Here is a 24,548-nt window from a genome sequence, read left to right on the forward strand (position 1 = left end):
AACGTCCAGAAAAGAAGCAAGAACTTGGTCTAAAACACTCAGAAATAGAGTCCAAAACAAGAAGAAATTGCGCGATAGAGAAGATGAAAAATCGCAGCTGTGGCAACCAAAAGGGTTTCTGAGGTGCACAATCACACAACGAAATCCGCCCTAAAAGATGCAAAAAGAAACCTTCGATTTTCCTCAGCAAAAAGCCCCACAAATTTGCAAAGAAAGGTTTCGATTTTTAATGAAAAAGACTCGAAAAAATCAGAAAACAAAAAACCTCGATTTTTCCTTAGAAAAAAACGCGAATTTTAGAGCATAAAAAACAGAAAAAAAATGGTCTTCAAAAGCTTTAAAAATTCCTTTCGAAATTTTAGAAGACCAAATTTTTAAGTCGCCTGGGCTCTGATACCATGTGAAAATCAGAGATTCACGGGTAAAAAAATGCAATGTCTATTAACTGAGAAAAGAGTACAATATATAGGAATTACAAAGCATTGTAGATATTAAAGAAATCACCTACTTCTAAATTCTTACAACTGTAGACATTTAAGATGTCTAACAACCTCTACCTACTAACTTGACCATTAACTATGTAGAGATATATTATTCTAACAGCGGTATCTGTTACAATCCATCATGCAATTAGCATGGACGCAACACAGACTTCATTTTCTCGCCCTGTTGCAAATTTTACAAATACAGCCTGCATCCCAGCTTTTCTTACGGCTCTTCCATCAATCCCAATTACTGAAGTCTGCTGGGATAGAAAGATAAAGTTCTATTTCTTTGGAGATGTTTTTTTTTTTTTTCCTTATCTTCAAAAATGTAGCATTAGAGTGTCCACTTGGGCAACCATACGCAGGCATGAATTAGAAAGTAAGACTTTAGTAGCAGCAATAATTATTTGGATATATTTTTGTCAAGGCATTTCCCCTAATACTCTTGTGCCATATTTTTTTCCGTGCCTTCTGTCTTGCTCTGATTTTTCATTCTAAATTTCACCTTTTCTGCCCCTTCTTGAACCCCTAATCTTTCCATCCATCTTCATCAATCTGTGCTTTTTCATCTCACAAATCCTGCTGATCCTGAGCCATATTTTAGAAATTATGCCATTCCATTCCTCTCGTGCCGATCGCATCCATATATAGAACTTGCTAGGCATTGAATTTACTATTTAGAACTAAGTTGTTGACTATTAGAATGTTGGGCTTCCTATACATACTGATATAACTCAGGTACCAGTACCCAGACATGTACTACCCAGGTAAATCTTGGTTTATCCCTAGCACAGGACCATGCCAAGGCACACCCTACATTTGTCATTATACTCAGAGCATTTCTTCACCTATATGCTGTACATAGAGCAGCACAAATTTACAAACAACAACAATTTTGTCTTACAAAATATCAATAAGTAAACACTATCTGAAGTAAAACAACCTAAAATATTTAAAAGAAAACAAAAGACTAAACAAAACGCAATATACTCACCTATGATTTATGCTCACCTTTCATGAATACTCAGGGCTGAAACCTCACCAAGCTTGTCATCAAACTTCATTTTTATTCTATTCCTATGCCATTTCGAGGGTGTTTTTATTGCCAAAAAGATTAAAGAGTTTTTATTTAGTTAAAATCTTTCAATTGAAGATGTCTTGTTAAGGTTTTTTTTCATTTTATTTTCAATCTTCGCATGAGTTTTATATTTTTTTTACATTTTATCCTTTATTCAGTGAGAAATTTGTAGCATTCTTGAATATGTGTTTCTTCCTCATTGTGTATTTTGAGACTTGCAGCCAGAGGTTTTTAAAGTTTGCCACAATGGCATCAAGCTTCAGGTCTGAGGGCCAAGGGGTGACACACTTTGAAAATTGACACTTCTTTCCCCTTTGGAGGCAGAAAATAATTTAATTGGCAATATAACCAGTGTGATGTCAAATATGACTCTTCATACAACTGGACGAAAAACCTACAATTGTGTGATTCCTGTTGTCTGGAAACCAAAGCTTTGCCTACAAAGATCAACGAGAAGTGGCCAAAAGGACAAATTCTGGCATATATAAAAGGGCAAGAAGATGTATATAATGCACTTGTAAGACCTCCTTAATCTCAAACCTTTGTCAAGAAAAGGATCCCAATTGAGTGAGAAGGACCCAGAGGTTCAGCTCCTACCCTAATCATAGCCCCTTCACATCCTTTTCTCACAGCATCTTCCTCCTCAAAAGAAGATAGTCCCCTTTAAAGAAAGAAAGATGTGGAGAGTGATTTTGAAAAAATGGATATTGCTAATTAACTTATTGGGAAATGTATTTATGCCAATAGGTTTCCATTTTACCTCATTAGGTTGCCATACTAACAAAAACTGGTGAAGAGAATCAATGCAGCACCTCAAGAGCACATAAGCCCTAATTAAAAGGGAGGCATGCAGCAAATGATTAGGAAACGAAAAAGCATATGTGGATGATGCATTCAGTCTATTAAAGTTTGTTGGAATGTAACAGAGGTGTACATACTTTGCCATGGATGGAAAGCGAGCAAAAATATGGCCTTCATAAATGCAAAGGAAATGTGCCCCAAGGTCGTTGATTGTGAAGAGCCAGCCAAGGATGTACAATTTAATGCCAGCATCCTCATACACATGATTGAGCCAATGGAAGACTGTCTGATTCTAATGAACAAAATGTTAACTTTCATACTCTCAATGGCATAATGCTGATTTATTTTAAATTTGCATATGTGTCTAAACTTTAACTATTATCCTTTTTTGAAGAAATCACATAAGCCATATGATAAGTTGAATCATTGCATATTAGTCTTTTTTGTAGTTCACTTTTTTTATTTTAGACAAACTATAGCTGATTTGGTTCATTTTGTCTGCCCCAGCTGTACCATACCCAAGGTCCCCATAAATCCACGAATACAATTTTTGAAGAAATAAAATAAGCCATCAAATCATTGATTAGTGGTAATGTTTTGTGATTAATTTTTATTATTTTTTACAAATTACGGTTGATTTGATCTATTTTGATTGTCCGTCATACCATACCGAAGGTCCCATAAAAATCCATGAATCACTTTTTTAAAGTTTTTTTGACAGAATAATATAAGACATGTGAAATTGAATTATTCATTAAAGGTATTGTTTTTAGGTTTTTTTTAATTAGTTTGTAAAAATTATGATTGATTTGGTTCATTTTGTCTATCCAGCCACACCATACCCAAGGTCCAAAAGATCCATGGATCCCTACATCTGAAGCCATGCCTAAGTAATATAAATTTAATGAAACAGTTTCTCAAAAGTACATCAAGTTCCCATTGACCACCTAGATAGCAAGATGTAGATATTATAGTTTGAGCTTTGAAAATTTGCATTGTTCTAAGTTAAGATAACATGGTTTTGAAATCCCCCTATCCAAACTGAACTACATGACTAATAATACCCAAATATTTCTTTACATAACTTTTCTTGTACTATATACATGAGTATATGGTATGTGTACATACTACATATATTAAGCTATAGTTCCATTTAACAGACCTATTTGGTACATGGTATCACCACTTTGCACAACTAGACAGAACTGACCTTCTAGGCAAATATACAACCTAAATAATATCCTTTGAAAATTCTGATTGCAATATAAATCTGGTCTGAGACATACCTGAACCTCTCCCTAGGTTCCCTAAGAACCCCTGCCATATGCGGGCCAGTCTAGGCCAGGTTCTAATCACAATATAGATCCAATCTGAGACATACCCAAGCAATCCCCCTTGGGCAAACACAAGGACTTGAGGGAAAAAACAATAATTTGATTTATTTTAAAACACATATTTTATATTTATTTTTTGAAACGCGATTAATCCTTAATTACCCTAAAAGTGACTTTCAGATCACAAGCAACACACAAAACACAAACATAAACACGTTCCTATCTTTCCCTTACTGAAAACTCCATTTCTACTCATTACTTAGGGCTGCTAGTTTCCTGTGTTCGTGCATACTTAGGGCTGCTAGTTTCCTGTGTTCATGCATTGTGAGGGCACTATTTCTACCCTCAACTAGTGTTAGATATGTGCCAGAATGACCAAAGGGCTTATAACAATAAGAACCATCAATCATGGTAAAGTTTTTATTCAAACTTTTTGCAAGTTCTCTTTATATTTTTGGTTAACTTTATAACAAGTACTTGTAGGCTAGGGTTCCATTATTGTTTTCTTTTTCTAATTTTTTCAAAAAACAATCATTGTTCCACAGAATTTTGGGGATGGTGGTTGGAAATGGATTTCAAGGACAGGCGGCACCATGGACTTAAACTTGGGAACGGAGGGGGGACAGCAGCTGGTGGCACAAATATAGGCACAGGTGGCGGTCTGGGAGCAGCACCAGCTGACATCCAAGGGCAGCACCCGCATTAGAGATCAGAGCCCCTGCCACCAAGACAAAATTAAGGCCTTTGAGACCACGCAATCCTTCATGGCAATGATGTTTTCCATAATTTCATTGCTATTTTTTCTTCAACACCAAATTGTTATTATTTCTAACCAAATTTTCATTCAATAAAGAATTAATGGTGAATCTGTGGAATCTCACTGGTCTAAATGATGAGAGCTTTGCAATTGAAAACATAAATATTATCATTCTTTAATCTTTTTATTTCTTTTCTTCTCTGTTTCTAGGAACTTCTTACAGCAGTCAACAGTGACTGAAGACAACATGCACCTGACCAACAGTAAACAAACAGTCACAGCTATTACAAAGACAACCATTTCTAGATGCCTCCATGTTCTCTGTCTACTCAAAGCTTTGACACAAATCCCAGTACCCACATCCTAGGGACATTCCAATCTAGGAAATGTTGTATTATAAGAGGAGGGACACATTCCCATAGAACTATTCAAATAATGGTAACCTAGTGTTACATTGAGGATGGACCGAGGGTAGGCTAGGGCTTTCAAAATTGACCTATTATTACCACTTTGACAATATGTGATAATGAATGAGCAGCTTTCTGGAAGCGGGAGTTATATTTAGCACTATAATGATTGACAAAATATGTATGGGTGCTTCTACAATCGAGTGACAGCCACTTGTTTACAATTACTACCACATATTGGTTTCTTGAAACATTGCCTTCCAAAGTAGATGATAACTCCTTGCATTCCCAAAAAAGAACCAAATTTGCAAACCCATTACAAAGGGCATATCAAAATGTGGCAAGGAACAATGCCAATGAACATTTCATGCATTGTACCTACCAGTGTTACAAAACTCGCACATACTCACCTGGACTTGATAAGTCTCAAGGCAAGCAGATCACAACAATTCCCATGAACTTGTGACCCGGATACCTAGGGAATTTGGAGACAAACTCAATGTACCTAGCAAGTCTAGACCTGCAGACTTGACCAATGATTGGGAAAAAAGAAACAAATAATAATATAAGATAAAATGAATGGAAAACATGAAACCTAAGCACTTAAAATTGACTCCTACACTCTAAAAGCACACTCATTTCATTTACAAGCACAAGGAAAAGAAGAAAAAAAAAGTATTGGAACCAAAATTGAACACAAGATGAGAGAAATATTGATTGGCTGTTATTTTGGGCAGATTTGTGACAACCCTTGGTGCATCTAGAAGATCCTACAAAGCATTTAGGAGAGCCCATTGTTGATTTGGAGCAACCCACAATGGACTCAAACAATTTTAATGAGATAATTTTGAATTTTTTTTGAAATCTTTTATTTTTAAATTTCATTTGTCTTCTACAATTGTTTTTTTTTTCATTTTTACGGTTCAGAGAACAAAGAAGAAACCCAAGCTATTTTTTTTATTTATTTATGGCTGTCAACCCTTACTGTGTTTGTTTTCTTCTGATTTTTCTATCTTAATTTAATTAAAAATCATATATATTAATTTATTTATTTTTATAGGAGCATATTTTATATTTTTAAATGTTCCAATGTCAACCCTAGTTAGAAAGGATCCCTGTTGGTGGCATGTCATCCTTGAGGCAGAGAAAACGGAGATAACTTGTCTACACAAAAATACTTGAGGGAAACGTTAACCAGTTGAAATATCACCTTGCACAAATAAAATGTCAAGATGTCAAGGTGTGACCAAAAACACTTATTGACATTATACACTAAATACAAAGCCAATAAGAGGCCTTTGGGCAACAAAAATAACTCAAAAGGGGGCAATGAAAAGAGATGTCAGCCATTCTTGGAGACTTCTTCAACTCCTCCATTTCCTAGATATTTGAGTGGCAGTGATAGTGTGTTAGTGTTGGACCTAGATTTTGTGGATCTAAACCAAATTCATATGTTATACCACACACTAGTCCAAGTCCCCAACCAACACTTAGGAGCAGTGGTAGTTTTAGTGTTGGGTCATGTGTCTATATTGGATTCATATATAATACCACGAACTAGTCCAAGTCCCAAGCAACTTAACAGGATGGGTTGGAATAAAGACAAACATGATGCAGCAAAAACTAAAATTGCAATCAAAGAATTTTGGTTTTAACGTATCATTCAATTTCACATAGCAAAGTAATAAATCATTGATTTTGTTTTCAAATAAATTATTTGATTTATTTCTCTTGAATTTTCCAATTTGGGGGGCTTCCACTCATAAAATTTGAATTATAGACTCTAAATTTTATAATACTTATTTTATTTATTTTATTTGTTTGAGGTCTTCTAGTTTGCAAAATATGATAGATGCCATTACTATTTTTGGCACGGAGTTCAAAACCCCTAACAATAAGAAGATAAAACAGACCCATTTTGACCCGAAAGAGAGTTGATATGAATGGCATAATTAACTAACAATACAAGATATGGAATAAGAATTGCACCAACATAATCGATGGTTGCACAAATAGAAAAAAATAGAACATTGCTAAAAAAATTTGTTTCTTCCTCGAGCGATTATACTTCCCTATATCCATTGATTTGGTGATTAATATTTTTAATTTCTACAGTTCTGATTAGCATTAGCATTTCAAATTCCATTGTTTCTTTCTTAAGTGGCACAATTTTCTTGAAATCCATTGATACTTTAGGAAACACGAAAAATGTTTTAAGTCTTTTGTGAGGTTTTGCAAGTGTCTTGGCCAAGGTGGGTGAAGAAAATGAAGTACAAACAGTTGCAAAAATGCAGCAAATTATGTTGTTACAAGTAGACTTCTCATGGATAAGAATCCATACTTATTTTGAAATTCTTTATGTTGTTCATTTTTTTGACTTTATATTAGAAGATCTTGGCAAACTCCCATTGATCAAATCATGTTGTGTAACATGACAAAAATATTTGCAAATACATATACAACCATGCTTGAGTCCTCAACCTTATGAAGAAATATACAAACAAGAAGTTGGATCATCCTAGAGTAACCCACTCTGCAGCAAACTTTATCACATTACAACATTTGCTGCAATCAAAGGTTGCTTTAAAGCACATATTGCTAGGTCTACATCATCATATGCTAGGACTAATGTAGGGGGTTGATGTGGTTTTTGGTTTCAAACAAAGGAGATCATTGAGGTTAGTTCACAATTAATATTTTCATTATTAATTTGTTTGTATTGCCATTCTATTTGTTTATTTTTGTTCACACATTTATATTAATGTTTATTAATAATTACAATTCACAGAGCCTTTAATTGTTCTCCTTCAAGTTGCAAATGAGAAGAAGCCTACAATGGGCTATATATATGAGGGAATGTATAGAGCTAATGCAGCCATTAAATTTATTTATGTTGGGATTAAAGATAAGTATCATCCCATTCATTTTGAAATTTCCATTGTTATTTTTCTATATTTCCATTCTATTTAATGTCCCCTTTTGGGATGTTCCTAAATCTTGCCCTATAATCACAATTCCAATTAAAATAAGAAATGTGATTTAGTTAGAATTATATCTTTACCAATAAAATGTCTTTGTCAAGATAAATGCTGGTTTAGGTCCTGAAATCATGTTAGACAATATTTGAAATATAACTCATAAGACCAATTATTTATATTAGGTTTAGGGGTCCAACAACAAATATAAGCGTATATGTATCAACAATCGTCTTAATCTATTTGGATAAATCATCCAATAGCCTTTTTAACTTTAGCAACCAAGCATCAATAGTTCCATTTCCCATAATCAACAATAGTAGGGTTTGGAGAGGAAAGCCACAAAGGGTGCCTGGAGATTGTTCAGCCCAATTCGAGGGAACCCGAGTTATTGAGGAAGACTGTTCGACCCAATTAAACCCCAAGAGCACACGACATCCAACTAAGACAACTCGCCCCTTGGCCCACAAGTGGCAGGAACATCCTTCTTTGATTATTCCATCCCTTGAGGTGATCTACTTCATTCGAGGGAGCCGATCTATTGAGGAAGACTGTTCAGCCCAATTAAGCTCAAGAGCGTGGAGCATCCAACTAAGACAACTGGCCCCTTGACCCACAAGCGGCAAGAATATCCTTCTTTGATGATTCCATCCCTTGGGGTGGTCTACTTAATTCGAGGGAACCGGTCTATTGCCTCTCCCTATCATGTTTCCTCCAATTCCACATATGATTGCTTGTAGGCCAAGGAATAGATAAATGTAAATAGATTAGCAATCACTTGCTGGATTTACCAGTCTGTTGATTATTGTTTGTAGACTTGCCTCTTTAAACTGATCACTTCGATTTAGTAATCAGATATCTGCTAATTTCCCTAGTAATTTCAGCAGAGTGTAATATATGTATACTGCCTGTTCCCGCTGGGTATAATAACTTATAATTGGATCTATTCTTTGAATGATTCCTTCCTATTCGATGCATGCAGATGGCAGATTATATCTATGATTCTGATCTGAATTCCTTCTGCCATTTCTGCTTTAGGTGATCTGCTCTAAATTAAATTAATTATCATCACCTGCTTACCTTTTCAACTTCTCCTTATCTTCTATATATACCTCTTTCAAGGGAGGCGATCCTTCACCAAAAGTCAGCCTTATCATATAAACTTATTTTTAACTCTCCTCTCAAGGTGGCGCTTAAACCAAGGGAGGGTCAGCACTTACAGAAAATATTTTATTTTTCTTTTATCAATCAACTTCAGCACTGACATATCATATAGATGAAGTCGGCCAGCATAGGAGTTACAAAAATGTATTTTTCTTTCATAGTCAGCCAACATATATTCAAATCATTTTTCATAATGCAAGAGACTCTAAAGAAAAGGTAGACCTTAATCAGATTTAGTCTGACTTTGAGTCGGCCCTCCTTTTTGGTGTTGTGATTGTGTGGCATAAAAGCCTAATCTCAGGCAGGGCATGACATTCTATTTCTTTTTTTTTCACACTTATTTATATTTATGTTCAATGATAATTGCAATTCACGAAGCCTTTAATTGTTCTCCTTCAAGTTGCTAATGAGAAAAATCCCATAATCGGCTATATATATGACGGAATGAATAGCTAACACAGCCATTAGATCTATTTATGTTGGGGTTGAAGATAAGTAACATCCCATATGGAACATCATTGATCAACAATGTCACCTTCAAGTTCACAAGCCCCTGCATACAACTGCCTATTTCCTAAATCCAACATTCCAGATATATCTAAATTTCAAAGCCAATCAGCAGGTTCTAAGTGGGCTCTACACAGTTAAAGTGCAGAACATAGTTATAGTGCCGATCAGGAGGTTCTAAGTGGTACTTGATTCTAAACTTGGAGTGATACTAATATCTAAGATTGAGATTTACAGACTTGCACAAGGGGATCTTTTTACACGAGACATATGCAAGACAACTTGAATGACATTGTAGCCAAGTAAGTCTATTACAGACGTAATTTATGATTAAAACTTTAAAAATATCTGTTTCTTTACATTAATGTTGAAACTCAAAATCAGCCAATGAGATTGAATTTTTCCCTCCTTTTAGATGCCTGGTGAGAAAGGTTTGGTGCTAAGGTACCAAATCTTCTTAGGATTGCAATCTGTGTCTTGAACCAAACATGCAATTGGAGTGTGTATGAACACATTCACACCAAGAAGCACAAGTTGTCGATAAAAAGGTCAAATAATCCTGTTTATGTTCATTACAACATTTTCCTTTGTGACTCCCATCACTTTACAGGAGGTTGATCCACTATCAAATTGGATCTCGAAAGTTGAGGTCCAATATTTAATGAGGAAGACCATACATAGGTTTATCAAGTAAATCTAGGGGCAAAGGTGGTTGTCATGGCAAAGGAGGATAGAGCATGAGCAAACCCCTTGGATGTTGGTCACTAGCATGCAAGCAGATATCATGGCTACATGATCATTGAAGACCTATCTCAAATGCCTACATGACCTGTCATACAACTATTGATATTAAGACAAATGATGTAAGCTCATCTGAGCCATAAAATTATACTTTTAGTTTTGGTATTTGTTTTATTGCCATGGATTTCATAATATTTGTTTCCTTCACCTAAAATCCACTTTTATACTCATGTGATTGATGTATACTTGTGGGTGTGATGTAGGCTCATTTGAGCCATAGAATTATACTTTTAGTTTTGGTATTTGTTTTATTACCATGGATTGCATAATATTTGTTTCCTTCACCTAAAATCCACTTTTATACTCATGTGATTGGTGTATACTTGTGCGTGTGATGTAGGCTCATTTGAGCCATAGAATTATACTTTTAGTTTTGGTATTTGTTTTATTGCGATGGATTTCATAATATTTGTTTCCTTCACCTAAAATCCACTTTTATAGTCATGTGATTGCTGTATACCTGTGTGTGTGTAACCAAAGAACCTTCTGTTTGATTAGTTTTTTGTGTATTTAAAGTTAATTTATCGAAGGGTGCATCACATAAGTTTTAAATCCTTAAAAATCTCTATATTTCATAGTTTTTTCAATCTGTCAAATTCTACATTGAGTCTAGGCACCAACTCCGAGTCAAAGTCAAAAATCAACTTGTTCAGTCTACATCAAGTACAAGTCTTGTAACCATGTCATCGACACCAATGGGCTTCTTTTCAACCTTGTTAGATCACCATGTTGGCAAAAACTAGTATGGCAAATTAATGAGGCATCCACATGATATACAAGTTCTAGCAAATACACACCTCCCAATAGTCCAGGAAAGAAATTTTGTACACACTTAATTGGTTCATGGGCCAAAAGGGGAGTCTCATCATTTCTCATAGACGTGGGCCCTTGAAAGGTGCAATATTTTTAAGTTGTGACAAGCAAGTGAATGATAAAAAAATTTAGTCAACATCCTCATGGGTTCCACCAAGAGGTAGAACTTAAAAATTGCAAAGTTGTAGAGCTATTAGTTGAGCTAAGATATCACCATATTTGCACAAGTTTTGAACTCCATTTGTCATCCACTCCCTCAAAATAACGATGCAAAAGCTAGGCCCACAAGTCATGTGGATAAATCAAATATAAACCAAAGTGGGCAAAATTCAAATATTTGTGATTAATCATGTCACGAGCCATCTTTAGGTCCTCCAAGTTGAAGCTGTTCAAGGTAAGTTTAGTAAATTTCAATATTTTATTTTTTTATTTACTCTAGTTTAAAATATTCAATCTAAATTTTATAATGCTTATTTTGCTTCTTACATGATCTATTTTTTCATTTGTTTAATTTTTTAACACCATTTTAAATTGTTAAGACTTGATTCACTTCAAACACAATCAGCTTGAGACAACTTGGGAAGAATTTGGAGTCGCTGAGAACCATAGTAATCAACAACCTTTGGAGTGCATGGAGACAAATTAATACATGGGGAACCCAAAACATCAAAACATCAATCTTAGATCTAAGATTGGTGCGCTCATGTGGAACTTCTCTTGAGTCTCACTAAGCGCATCATGAGTGTAGTTAAGATCACTAACACAAATCAGCAATGTTTGGGTGAATTATATGTACATTGACTCCATAACAAAAAAGAAAGGATAGAAGCCAAGGAGAAAGACCCCTTAAGATTTATTAAGAAGGTGCTAAAAATTAAACTGGAGCAAGATGACCACCTTATTACATCTCTTAGCATTTATTTTGACCCTTGATTATTATGGAATAGAGATACTTTCCCCGCCCATGAGACTGCCACCATATAGAGATGTAGAAATTTAGCTAAGGGTACAAGGCAGCATTCACTAGCCTCTTGGCTGATCCACATGTTGAGGACATAATCATGGTTGGGTTTGCTAATTTTATACCTTCATCAGGTTAAAGCCTTAGCACTATTCAAGATAAGCATAAGGAGGATGCTCATACATGGTAGAACCTCCACAACCAAGGATCCGTTTATCTACAGCCTGTTGTCATCAAAGTCCTATCAAACATATGCAATTTTTATATGTTAACTTTATTTTCTTTGGCAACTATAATTTTAAATATTGGATTGGCTTTGTCTTGAATCTCAATAAGCTGTGAGTTCCTCTTCAATCAAGCCAAACTTGAAGTACATACGCCTTTACCCACTCGGCTAAGTACAAACCAATTGGCTGCAAAAAGAGTTGGTGTATGTGCATTCCAACTTGACTCTCCTCTCACACAAGCAGGCTGAGTACAAGAACTGAGAACCGAGGAACTGGGATGAGAAGCATGAGGCTGATGTTGAAGTCCCAAGTATTGCCTATATTTTTTTTATTATTATTATTACTATCTTCTTCCTTCAATGAGATCACACATCTCATGTTATATATGCAAGAGGTGCCCTTTCACCAAGGGACACCATACTTTATTTAAATAATTAAATATTAACGATTATATATTAATATAATATTATTATATTATTAATACTTATAACTATAATTATATTATCACAATTAATAATATAATTATATTATCTCACAACTAATAATATAATAATTATATATCATCAGTTTAATTATTATCAATATAATCACAAGCTTTGTGTTATTTATGTAGGCTTGTGGATTCCGACCACAACTACAATAAAATCAATACTCCCTCTTAGCTAGGGAGGAATCCTACTTGACATCATCAATAAGTAATAACACCTTATAGTAAACACAATAGCTCCATTTATAGTGTGAGAGAAAGATATCACCTCACCGTGATATCAGAGGTTATGGCATATCCACAGATATCACGTCACATGATATCCACCATAACCACATAATGTAGTATCCACCATTATGGCTTGTCCACAGATATAACGTCTCATGATATCCACCATTATGGCATTTAAGGATATTACTTCATGGCATGTCCACGGATATTACATCACATAATATCCACCATGAATATCTCTTTATGTAATATCAACCATCATGGCTTATCCACATATATCACGTCTCATGATATTCATCATGATGGTATGGTCAATCAATATTGCAAGATCGTCACCTTACAATAATGATCAAAAGTACAAGTGTTCATCATTGTGAGATCGTCACCTCTCAATAATGTTCACAGGGGCTCAACAAGCACTGAACCAATGAAGTCATGGAGTCACACACATGACATCCACCATGAACCATATTAGAGGGTGGAATAAGGACTTTCACCTCAAGTCTCTCAAAGAGAAATGTATTATCAAATCACAGAAGATCACTAATGTTGAGCCTCCCTCTCAATTAGAGCTTCATTTTTCCATATCTCCAAGCTTGTCTCAAAGGTTTGCATCACCCTTGGTGAATCCCAAGCCCACAAAGTATCCATCCATCTAGGGATATCACATGGAACTCTATCTCATGAATCATAGATTCCTCTAGCTGCTACAATTTCCTGATCACTAGAGAAACCATATCGACAAGGTATTGTATGATTCGTTGCTCAAGTAAAGTTGTTGCCTTAACATTTATAGTTGCTTCCATATAAAACGTTATTCTTTGTTGTTATGATGTCACCTTTCCTTAATTCATTTACTTAAGAGAGTTGCTGTTCCATTCTCAATGAAGTCGACAATTTTCTAATGATTACCTTTTTGATTACTTGTTGCTTATGATGATCTCTAGCTTGTGTGGGAGTCGGCAATAGTAAAACAATTGGAGATCGACTTTATTAGATGCTTTGTCTTTCATTTTCCATCGCTAACTAACATAAACTCACAACCAATCACTGCATATTAGTGACTAAAACAACACCATTGTTTGCCCATCAAAGTGATGATTCTTAAAATGCATACTATCGCTGTTCTTAACAAGATCAATATCGCTAATCATTCTTCAAGAGATAGACACATGTATTAAGATTATGAGACACCTGATTGACGTCACCTGTGATGTCATATGGTTCTTCCATGTATTCACCGCTATGGATTATTGACACACCACTTAATGTCTTACAACAAGTCAACCTCAATATAGCAACATGGTTATCTTCTCCACGAGGAATGATAATATCTGCTAACTCTTTGATGGCAATTTAAATTAATCATATGCTGGCTTCACAACTCTGGAATATTGCTCAAGGACTGATCCTAAATTTCTTTCAACTGTATCACACCTTATTCTCCTTGCAAGATGTGCATTGGCATCTTTCGAGTCGTATGTCTAGATCGATGCCACTGCTATACATGATCTTAAAGTCGAACTGTCATCTTTTCATTTATACATATTATGCTCCTAAAGTCAATGAGCTTCTTCGATTAGACAAAAACATATTAGAGGTAATGAGCTTCTCTACCTCCAAATTGTTAAAATAATATTAATATCTTCTATAATGGTCATCTTCTATTTTTCAACTCATTTAGCTTTATTTAGCATTTAGCTTTTTCTTTTTAGTTAATTAGCTTTTAAGCTTTATTTAGCTTTTGAGCTTAATTTGGCTTTCACGCTTAATTTAGCATTTAGCTCTTTAATCTTTTACTTCAACGTTATGTTCTAATTATAGAACATCGTCTTGTAACCTCTATATATACATGTGTATATTGTTCAATGTAATCATCCGATTATTGAATCATTCATTCAAATTATTTTTCATGGTATCAGAGCGGGTCGATGGGATTCTTTAAAGTTTGGTGAATTTTTTAATAAAAAATCATGGCCTTCTTTCTGGAATATTTTCCAAAAATTTTTATTGTCTTTTTATAAAAAAACAATTTTGCTTTTTAAAGGCTTTTTGAGGGTTTCGAGAGTTTCTGGTTCGTGTGCAAATTTATTTATGCTGGGCAACAATTCATGTTTTTTTAAGGTTCTGGAGATTTTCGAGCCTGCAACCTAGAGGTTTTTTTTTGCAGATTGAAAATTTTCCTAGGGTTTCTGCAATTTTCGACTAGGATTTTGACCCTTCAATTCAAGTCGAAATTTTATTCTGGTTGCAGATTCTTGGTGGGTTTTTCAAGACCTCAACTAGATCATCATCAAATTTTTCTGGGTGCATCGTTTTTCGAGAGCTTTATTTTGGGTGCCTCATTTTGGGCACCATTTATGCCGTTTTAAATTTGCAGAAAATTTGAATTTATGGGTTTCTTCCAAACCTCAAAATTCGCGCCTTAGAATTTGTGCCAGAATTCTCCTCCAAGGTTTCAGATATTTTGTGCAGCTGCTTCTATTCTGATTTTTTAATCAGATTCTTCTGTATCATGCTTTCACCAGGTTGATCTCGTTCAACCTTCATTTTCGTGATGGCATCTTTGAGCAACATCATGTTGGAACACAATCAAAAGTTCAGTGGCCTCAACCACAACACCTGGAAACAGTGCATGTTCACGATATCTGAATATCGTTGCCTTGATCAGAATGATTTAGGCCAGACCTCGTCTTACAAGTCCCAAGGCTTTCACGTTTTTTTCTTGAAAAATTGTTTGTCGGTTTTCTAATTTCTTCCACAAAAAATCATGGCAGGGTTTTCACATTTTTTTTCCTCAAAAATTGCTCGCAGGGTTTATAATTTTCCCTTAAAAATTATCTCATTAGTAATCTGCGATATTCACGTAAGATTTTAGTTATTTGGATTTTACCCCTTTTTTTCCACAAAAACGATGATTTGTAACCTCAGATTTCTTGGTTTTTCGATTTTCTCCTCAAAATCGTAAATTCTCTTTTCGAGGGTTCCTATTTCAGGGTTTAGAATTTTTTCCTTAAAAATTATTATCTGTCATCCGCAAAGCTTGCATAGGATTTCTAGGTTTTCACGATTTTTTCTTCAAAAATTGTTTGCTGGTTTTTGCCATTTTTTCCTCAAAAATTATCTATAATACGCGAAGTTCGCATGGGATTTGTGATTCCGGAAGTTCTCTGGTTTTGATCGATTTTTCTCCTCAAAAATCAAGCTTTGTTGCAGTCAGTTTGGGTAACACCTGCCAAGGCAAACATCTGCAACCGTGGTATCTTGCAGTCAGTTTTGGAGTTGGTACTCTCTCCAAAAGGGTTTGCTGATTTTTTCCTCAAAATCATTGTTTCAAGCTTCAGTAATTCGTGTGTCAGATCTCTAATTCGCGTGTGAAGGCTACATTCGCTTAGATAGCTTTTGGTACTCTTGGTCATTTACATTCTGCACATCCTGGGAGGGTCTCCGTAGCAGCAGAGTGTTCTTTGCATTAGTGATGATAACACCTGCAGTGTTTTCTGCAGAGTATTGAGTACGATGACCATTAGGGAGGGTGTTAAAATAATATTAATATCTTCTATAATGGTCATCTTCTATTTTTAGTTGTTGACTCATTTAGCTTTTTAGTTAATTAGCTTTTAAGCTTTATTTAGCATTTAGCTTTTTCTTTTTAGTTAATTAGCTTTTAAGCTTTATTTAGCTTTTAAGCTTAATTTGGCTTTCACGCTTAATTTAGCGTTTAGCTCTTTAATCTTTTACTTCAACGCTATGTTCTAATTATAGAACATCGTCTTGTAACCTCTATATATACATGTGTATATCATTCAATGTAATCATCCAATTATTGAATCATTCATTCAATTTATTTTTCACAAATTCCATCCTTGCACATTATGCAAATCACAGTTCCGTTGTTATCAACAATCTTTAGATTAGTATATCGCTTATTGTCATCTTCTAATCACTGCTTATTTATGCAAATCACAGTTCCGCCGTTATCAACAATCTTTAGATTAGTATATCGCTTATTGTCATCTTCTAATCACTGCTTATCAAATGTATTTGCTTCTCTTTATTCAAAGGCATTCAGCACCTTATCTAATTTGCCTGGCTCTGATACCATGTTGAAGTCCCAAGTATTGCCTATATTTTTTTTATTATTATTATTACTATCTCCTTCCTTCAATGAGATCACACATCTCATGTTATATATGCAAGAGGTGCCCTTTCACCAAGGGACACCATACTTTATTTAAATAATTAAATATTAATGATTATATATTAATATAATATTAATATATTATTATATTATTAATACTTATAACTATAATTATATTATCACAATTAATAATATAATTATATAATAAAATAATATAATTATATTATCTCACAACTAATAATATAATAATTATATCACTCAGTATAATTATTATCAATATAATCACAAGCTTTGTGTTATTTATGTAGGCATGTGGATTCTGACCACGGCTACAATAAAATCAACAGCTGATACACAAGACTTGCACATGGTAGCTAGTAGGAGTAGCAATCGGGCTGTTTGTGGTTCTAACTTCCAACAAACCAACTAATGATATCGATGCTCTCAATTAACAGCAGTATGGTAGTTATTGATCTATAGATTTCCACATGTAGTTGCATTAACAAAAAGTTAAAATCAAGTATTAATTATTTGACAATTAAGATTATATTATCAATTATTAGTTGCACCCTCATTTCTATATTTGATGTTGTACATTGTGTGCATATCATGGTTATTTTTGAAGGATAAATAAAAATAAACAATAAAGTACGTAAACATCTAGGAACACAAATGACATTGTAATATTTTTTTGCTTATATATTTAATGTTGTTCATTTTGTGCAAATTAAAATTAATTTAAAGGGTATATAGAAATAAACAAAAAAGAATAGGTAAATGTCTAGGAACACCAAATGCCATTGTAATATTTTTTTGCCTATATATACAGAAAAACACATTACACAATATAGTCATATCCATTGGTACCAAAGCCTAACAATTAGGCATTCCCATGTATGAAATTCTGCACACTTCTAAATTTTGGATTTTTCTGCCTTTGATATTTTTCCTTCAGTATATCGAGCATTCTGAATGTTTTCACATTTCAAAACATTCAGCTTTTGGCATACTCCTTTTCCCTATCCATAACACAGCCTTACAATTAGGCCTTCCCATAGCTGAGATTTTCTACATGTATTCAAATTTCAGATTTCAATCAGACTATCAAGCCATTTGTGTTTTTTAATTTTTCTTTTCAAAATTTCAGATTTCTGCTCAGCAATCCATGTCATCTGACCATAGCCAGGATACAAATTGAGGCTATTTTACCAGATTTCCAAACACTGATACAACATTCTTACTTGCAGATTTAGATTTTCATATTCCTAATTTCAATGATTGTAAATTGCTGCTTCAAGGTGCACAACAGCCCAACCGAACAAATTTCAGTTTAGATCCAGTTCACAATCCTTGTCAACTAAGCTTCTTATTCACTTTGTTCTTGTAAGTACAATAGATTTTTAGTTTTTATATGTATTTTATTATTGGGTTTTTGTATCTTTTCATTTGTATTTGATGGATAACTCAAGTAATCCTTCAAGTGTTGTTCAAAACCCTGCTTTTATGCAATTGCTCACCCAAGAGCTACACAAGTGGCAACAACGAGAGACATTTCATCTCCAACTTACACAGCAGATTACAGACAGGTTCTAGTTATTCGTCAAACTCACCAAAAAACCATACAATATAAAAATAATAGTTCCACCTAGCAATTTGGCTTCATTTACACAACCAAGCCTGACACCTTCACTTCCTACAATTGTCAAGGAAATGGATTTGATTGTCCTTTGCTGCCATCTCTACAAGATCCTCATGATCCTAACCATGATGAACCATGTACCATTAAAAAGATTGGTTGTGCAACCCACAATGAAGATACTGGTTTTGATACTACCATTCTTTAACAAAAGTTCAAATTGCAAGCATGTAAATTGATTTTGTGATTTCCCTGAAGAGGGTGGCATCCAAGTACATGCTATTATGTCTAACTGTGAAAATCTATAACCTTTTAAGTTTAACATCTTTTACTCCCACCTCACCACCTTTCTACATCATTCAGAGGTTAAATCCATAGAATCAAACCATCAACACCAAGTTGTATCCATTCCTCTCAATCCAACAACAATCCAATTTTCCTCCTTAAGCATATTTGCAATTCAACAAACTAATAATGAACTTCATATTGCTCATCTCTTTCTCCAAATGAAAATGGGCCCCAATCTTGAGTGAGCTTCATCACAACACCAACATGGCCTCTACACAACGTCAATGTTGGCATAATCTCCTCATGCTGCATGGTTTCCTATATGTTCTGTTCTTGAGCAGGAAAGACACCTACTGGCTTTATTTTTGGTGACCTATGATCATTTTCCACACCCCAAATTCAACAATATCTCATATATAAGAATATATCCTCAATAAGAAGAACTTTGTCCATGGAAATCATCAGAATTTTTAGGATCATTTTGTCTTAGACAAAACATTTCAGTGTAATCCATTCCCAAGTGTTCTAATTCTTCTCATTCAACATTTAGATTATATCCATCCAGGGAGTTCCTTGTCACATTATTCATGGCTTACATGCACTTCAAACGTCATGAAACTCTATTTTCCCATGGCTCATCTTTGCAGCTAAAACAAGGTTCTCATTTTTTTGGCAAATTTGAGAAAAATTTCCACATGCAAGGTGGAAACAATGACATCCCATGAACTTAGAGAAAATCCCTATCTAAGGGGGCTGAAGAAATAAAGTAAATGCAATACAACAGTTATCTAGGTCATAGTTCAAAAACTCAAAACTCAGCAGCAACTTGGCTGAACCAAAAAAAATTCAAAACTTGGACTGGTAAGTAACTTGCCTGAACCAAAACTATTTAAAACCTCAGACTTGAGAAAAACTCAGCAAATGTATCAGCAATAACCTAGCTTTATTAAGACAGTATAAGGGCCGGCCCAATCAGATTGTGTGCAAAATATTTGATATTTCGCTTTCATTTGCCCATTACAGCAAGTAACAGAAGAATAAAGGTAGTTGCAAAAGCTAACAGCAGAATAAAGGCAGTTGCAAAAGCTAACGGCAGAGCCAAAGAAGCAAAAATCATGAAGAATTTGCTATGTTCCACTGCGTTTCAGGGGCAAGGATGGGGCGACAGCAGGCGACGCTTCTCGGGGATGGCATGGTAATGGCTATATATATACATATGAGAGAGAGTGAGAAGAGTCTCAGTTGGATGATGTCTACAGAAGCCTGCATGCCAACCACCTAAATAGTTCCTTTTTTACCTTGCTTAAAAAAGTTTAACCAAAAGGACTGTCCATGTTATATTGGTAGAGCAGAGTAATTGATATGATGATAAGACATTGGAAGGCAGAGCAACTGCCATGAAAATGACCTAATTTCCAGCCCTATTGGGCCTAGCCTATATTAATATGAAATATGTAAGTCCATCCATACAGCATACTGGCTAGGGTGCAAGTACAACTGCAATTTTACAAAATAAACAATTGTAAAACTGCAGTCAGGAATGTTTTCCAATTCATCAGCCTGACAAAAAAAAATGGGCAGCATAGAAATAATGTATCCCCATCAAGTAGAAATGTTAACAGCCAGCAATACTAATATACTGTAGTTTAGAATTTATATTCACATAACTCCTACATCTTTCTTATTGAGCTGAATTTGGATTGCGAATGATCAGTATTCCAGAGATTGATGTGCATAATATTTGCATCAAGTTGATAACATTTTAAATGGGCTATGAAGGTGTTAGTTTTGCATTAATTTATAATGGAAATCACAGCAATATATGCCAACAAAAAAACATTTGGAATTTGATGTCATCCTAGACTGAGCTCTTTTTTACCAAAAAAAAAGCCATGTACATGTCAAAAGGATGACAGAAAAACCTTGAGCTAAACAACCCATCCAAATAGATCAGACCTGCAAAGAGTGTATACCATTAGAAATAACATACACTTTCAGAAGAGATCAAAACATAAATGCGTGCATTAAGTGTTGAACTTGGTAGTACCCCAAAACAGATGGCTTAAAACTCTCCGTCACATTAAACATTTTCAATAAGCTGGAAACCTGTTTTGATATTTGAAGCATTTAACTTCTCTAAAAAATTCAAGAGGGGCCATTAATCTTGTAGAAAGGTTTATGTGATATCCAAACATGCTTAAGACAGTTGCCAGCTTTCCAATAGTTCCTAACCATTCTCAAAACTCTTTCCAGAAGTTTCTGGCACTAGAATCCAACTTTCATAAAGGATACAGAAGTTCCCAAAACCTTCCAACACTATTTTCAAAAGTTTACAGAATTTTCTAATGCTTTCGAAACCATTTCCTGCTAAACCTTCATTAAGCTTGTCTCAATGTTTCTACTGTTTCTTGACCTGAAATTCCCCTGTTTGAGTATTTATGTTTCTTAAGTCTATGATAACCTATTCCCTATACCTGGTGTTATAGGGTTTTAACTTTTAAGCCATTTTTGACCCAATTTAACAATTATGGTAGACTCATTGTGTAAGTAACATTTCTTTAGAGTACAGATTCTGAAGCTCAGTTAAAATATTGCCTAAAAATACTGAAAGACTGAACATAATACAGAAGACATGGAATTAATGTCTTACGAACTCCAGGGTGTGAAGATCTAGTTTCAGAATAGAATACCCTAAAAGATAATCATTTTTTCAGAAACATGGGATATTTCTAGGCATGAACAGATATTAAAATAAATAATATGACATTTTGGGATGGGACTGGGAATATATAAGACATAGTTACACCATATAACATGAGAAAATTGAAGATGCTACTCTCAAAAAAACAAAGCTCAATTGCCACTCCCAAATTGATTTTAGCTTAAATTGCAAACTTCTGGTAAACATTTAAACCAAAATATTGCTGGGCTGCCAATCATTTTTTATTTTTATTTTTCTATACAACCACATCAGGATCTACGACTTCAGTCAATGAAGCTGTGATTATAGAAGTTAAGCGGCAAGCCCATTCACTTGAGTAAACGATATTGTTCTAGGAGATCCAATAAATCGACCCTGATTTATAGAGATCCTTTTCTGAATCTGAATTAGTAATCATTCTTTATGGATAAGCTTGTTCAAAAGATTCTCAGTCGTATGGTTAAAATATCGTCTTCATGAAAATGTATTTGCTATTCAAACAGCAGGATAATTATTTCCTAAAAAATAACCTTACCAATAAAAGATAGTCTTTAAAAAGAGGTGAAGATAAGGTAAAATGAACCATACACTTACTTCCACTTCTGAGCTGAATAATATGTTACTTTAAAAGTTTGAATTATTTGGTTTTTAATTGCCAATTACTGTAGTTAGTATATATCATGTGTCTCCTAACAATCTTACGGAAATTTAGGGCACTCTACATACAAAATCATTAACGCTCTTAGTTTTTACATTCACAATTGACATGACTCAAAACACCAGTCCTACATAATAGTTCCCAAAAACAATCCTATGTGAAGATGGATATGTAGTATTTCAGGCAGTTAAAGACTTTCACAACACCTAAGAGAATTTATTCAGTTTAAAACAACTATAAGGTTTCTGCCTACCAACCAAATATTCACAACTAGTTGAGAGAGATTCTTTGGGGCAAAACAAGAAGCAATTCTTTTACACTTCAAATAGTTATCATTCTTCCAACCATAAATATTGAATGCATTCCATATAGCTTCAAATGTCTTATTTACTTAATTTCCTTGAAAATGTGGAAGCATTGTCTCACAACATTTCTATCACAAACATCTAAGCTTTATCTGCTAGACCCCTTTTTGGAGTTTATTTACTTGATCACTGTTATAATATTATTGGGACTTGAAAATATAAACACACAAGAAAAGTCATTAGAACGGTTTATTAGCACAATGCCAACTGGTTATCAAGCTTTGCCTGAGAAAGCTTCTACCAGAAGAAAACCTCAGCGAAAGTGTAAATAAACAATACAAACTGAAACCCTAAAAGAGATTCAATATTATTCTGCACGGAAATGCAAATTAGACAACAGTGGTTCGAATCTCATCTTGAATAAGGTGTTTCAGTACAACAAGCATGCACATAAAAATATTTTCGCTACAAAATAGCCTAAGTCAAGTAATAAAGTGTCTGGCTTACAAAGTTGTTAAAATTACAGTTATTTGTAAAAACAAGCTATGCTCATTAATATGGACTGTGGAAAAATCATGTCTATTGTGTGAAAAAGAGTTAAAATTAGGCAGCACACTACAACCAGTTTGTTGCGTGCAGCATAGCCTTGCAAACAAGGCCGAGTACAAATCCCCAATTGTCTCGACCATAGTGAAACCCTTCTATGGTGGGGTTAATTTTGAATGCCATTCGAACGAATTAACAATTTTTCCCTGTAAATTATAATCGATAAATTCAGAACACGGCATTCCATGGCATGGATGAATTTGGGGATACCATCAAGATTCCTAAAAGCTCATAGCCGAATAATATAAAATTTAAATAGACCGTACATCTACATATCATTTGGTTTTTCATTTTTTTACCATGGACCATCTTGGCAGCTACAAGGGATATACTGAATGAATAACTGTCACAAAAGTTTTGCGTGAGACCGTTAAATTGAATCATTTTCCCCAAAACACTCATCGGAAGGTTGCCCCGATAGAATCTAAAACTTTAAAAATAGAACAACTAACCTAGAATCTTCAAGCTTGGCCGTAGATTTTCTCTCAACACAAAGAACAATATTGTCAGTCCCGCGAACCCCGACACACGCATTACCCTTGCGGACGGCCTCCAGCGCGTATTCCACCTGAAACAGATGGCCGTCAGGTGAAAAAACCGTGATTGCCCTATCGTATCTCGCCATTCTTCTGATCTAACAAAACCCTACACAAATTCTCTATATGATCCGGAAGCCAACCCTATTCCGCAGCAAAAGGCAGGTCCTTCAGACTATGTAGAGATGTAGAGTGGAGAACAAGCAAGCACGTTGAAAACCCTTTTAGCTTTCTTTTGCTTTCTCTTTTGCTTTCTTTTGCTTTCGTTATTTTGGTAATTTATCAACTTAAAAAGATCATAAGGCAATTTTAATAACAAATATGGTTTTCAAATCTGAATTAGTGTTATTTTTGGAGCTCTTGGTCTTTTAGGTTCCTTGGGCTGGTGGATGTTATTAAAATTCATTCATCTATTCATTTATTCAAACCACAATCTATAATATTTAAATAAACTAATAATTGTTAAAATGGTTTTAATAAGAATGTGGCTTTCAAATCACAATTTATAACATTTAAATAAACTAACAATTGCTAAAATGGCTTTAATAATGAATGTGGTTTTCAAACCGCAACCTATAGCATTTGAAAAATAAACTAGCGATTGCTAAAGTGGCAACTTGTACTCAAAGGTTTAAAAGGTACAAGGGGC

At 34.5% G+C, this 24,548-nt stretch overlaps 1 protein-coding gene across 1 annotated transcript in view; it reads right to left on the reverse strand.

The window, feature by feature from the left end:
• LOC131066594 (proteasome subunit alpha type-7) overlaps positions 1–24,194 on the reverse strand; it is a 43,128-nt gene extending 18,934 nt beyond the window's left edge. The window contains exon 1 of the mRNA XM_058001401.2: positions 23,816–24,194. Within this exon, the coding sequence (XP_057857384.1) occupies positions 23,816–23,988 (173 nt within the window). The 5' untranslated portion in view covers positions 23,989–24,194. The remainder of the gene's footprint in view (positions 1–23,815) is intronic.
• Between the last annotated feature and the right edge of the window lie 354 nt (positions 24,195–24,548).

The sequence above is a fragment of the Cryptomeria japonica genome, chromosome 10, assembly GCF_030272615.1.
Source record: "Cryptomeria japonica chromosome 10, Sugi_1.0, whole genome shotgun sequence".
Taxonomy (NCBI): domain Eukaryota; kingdom Viridiplantae; phylum Streptophyta; class Pinopsida; order Cupressales; family Cupressaceae; genus Cryptomeria; species Cryptomeria japonica.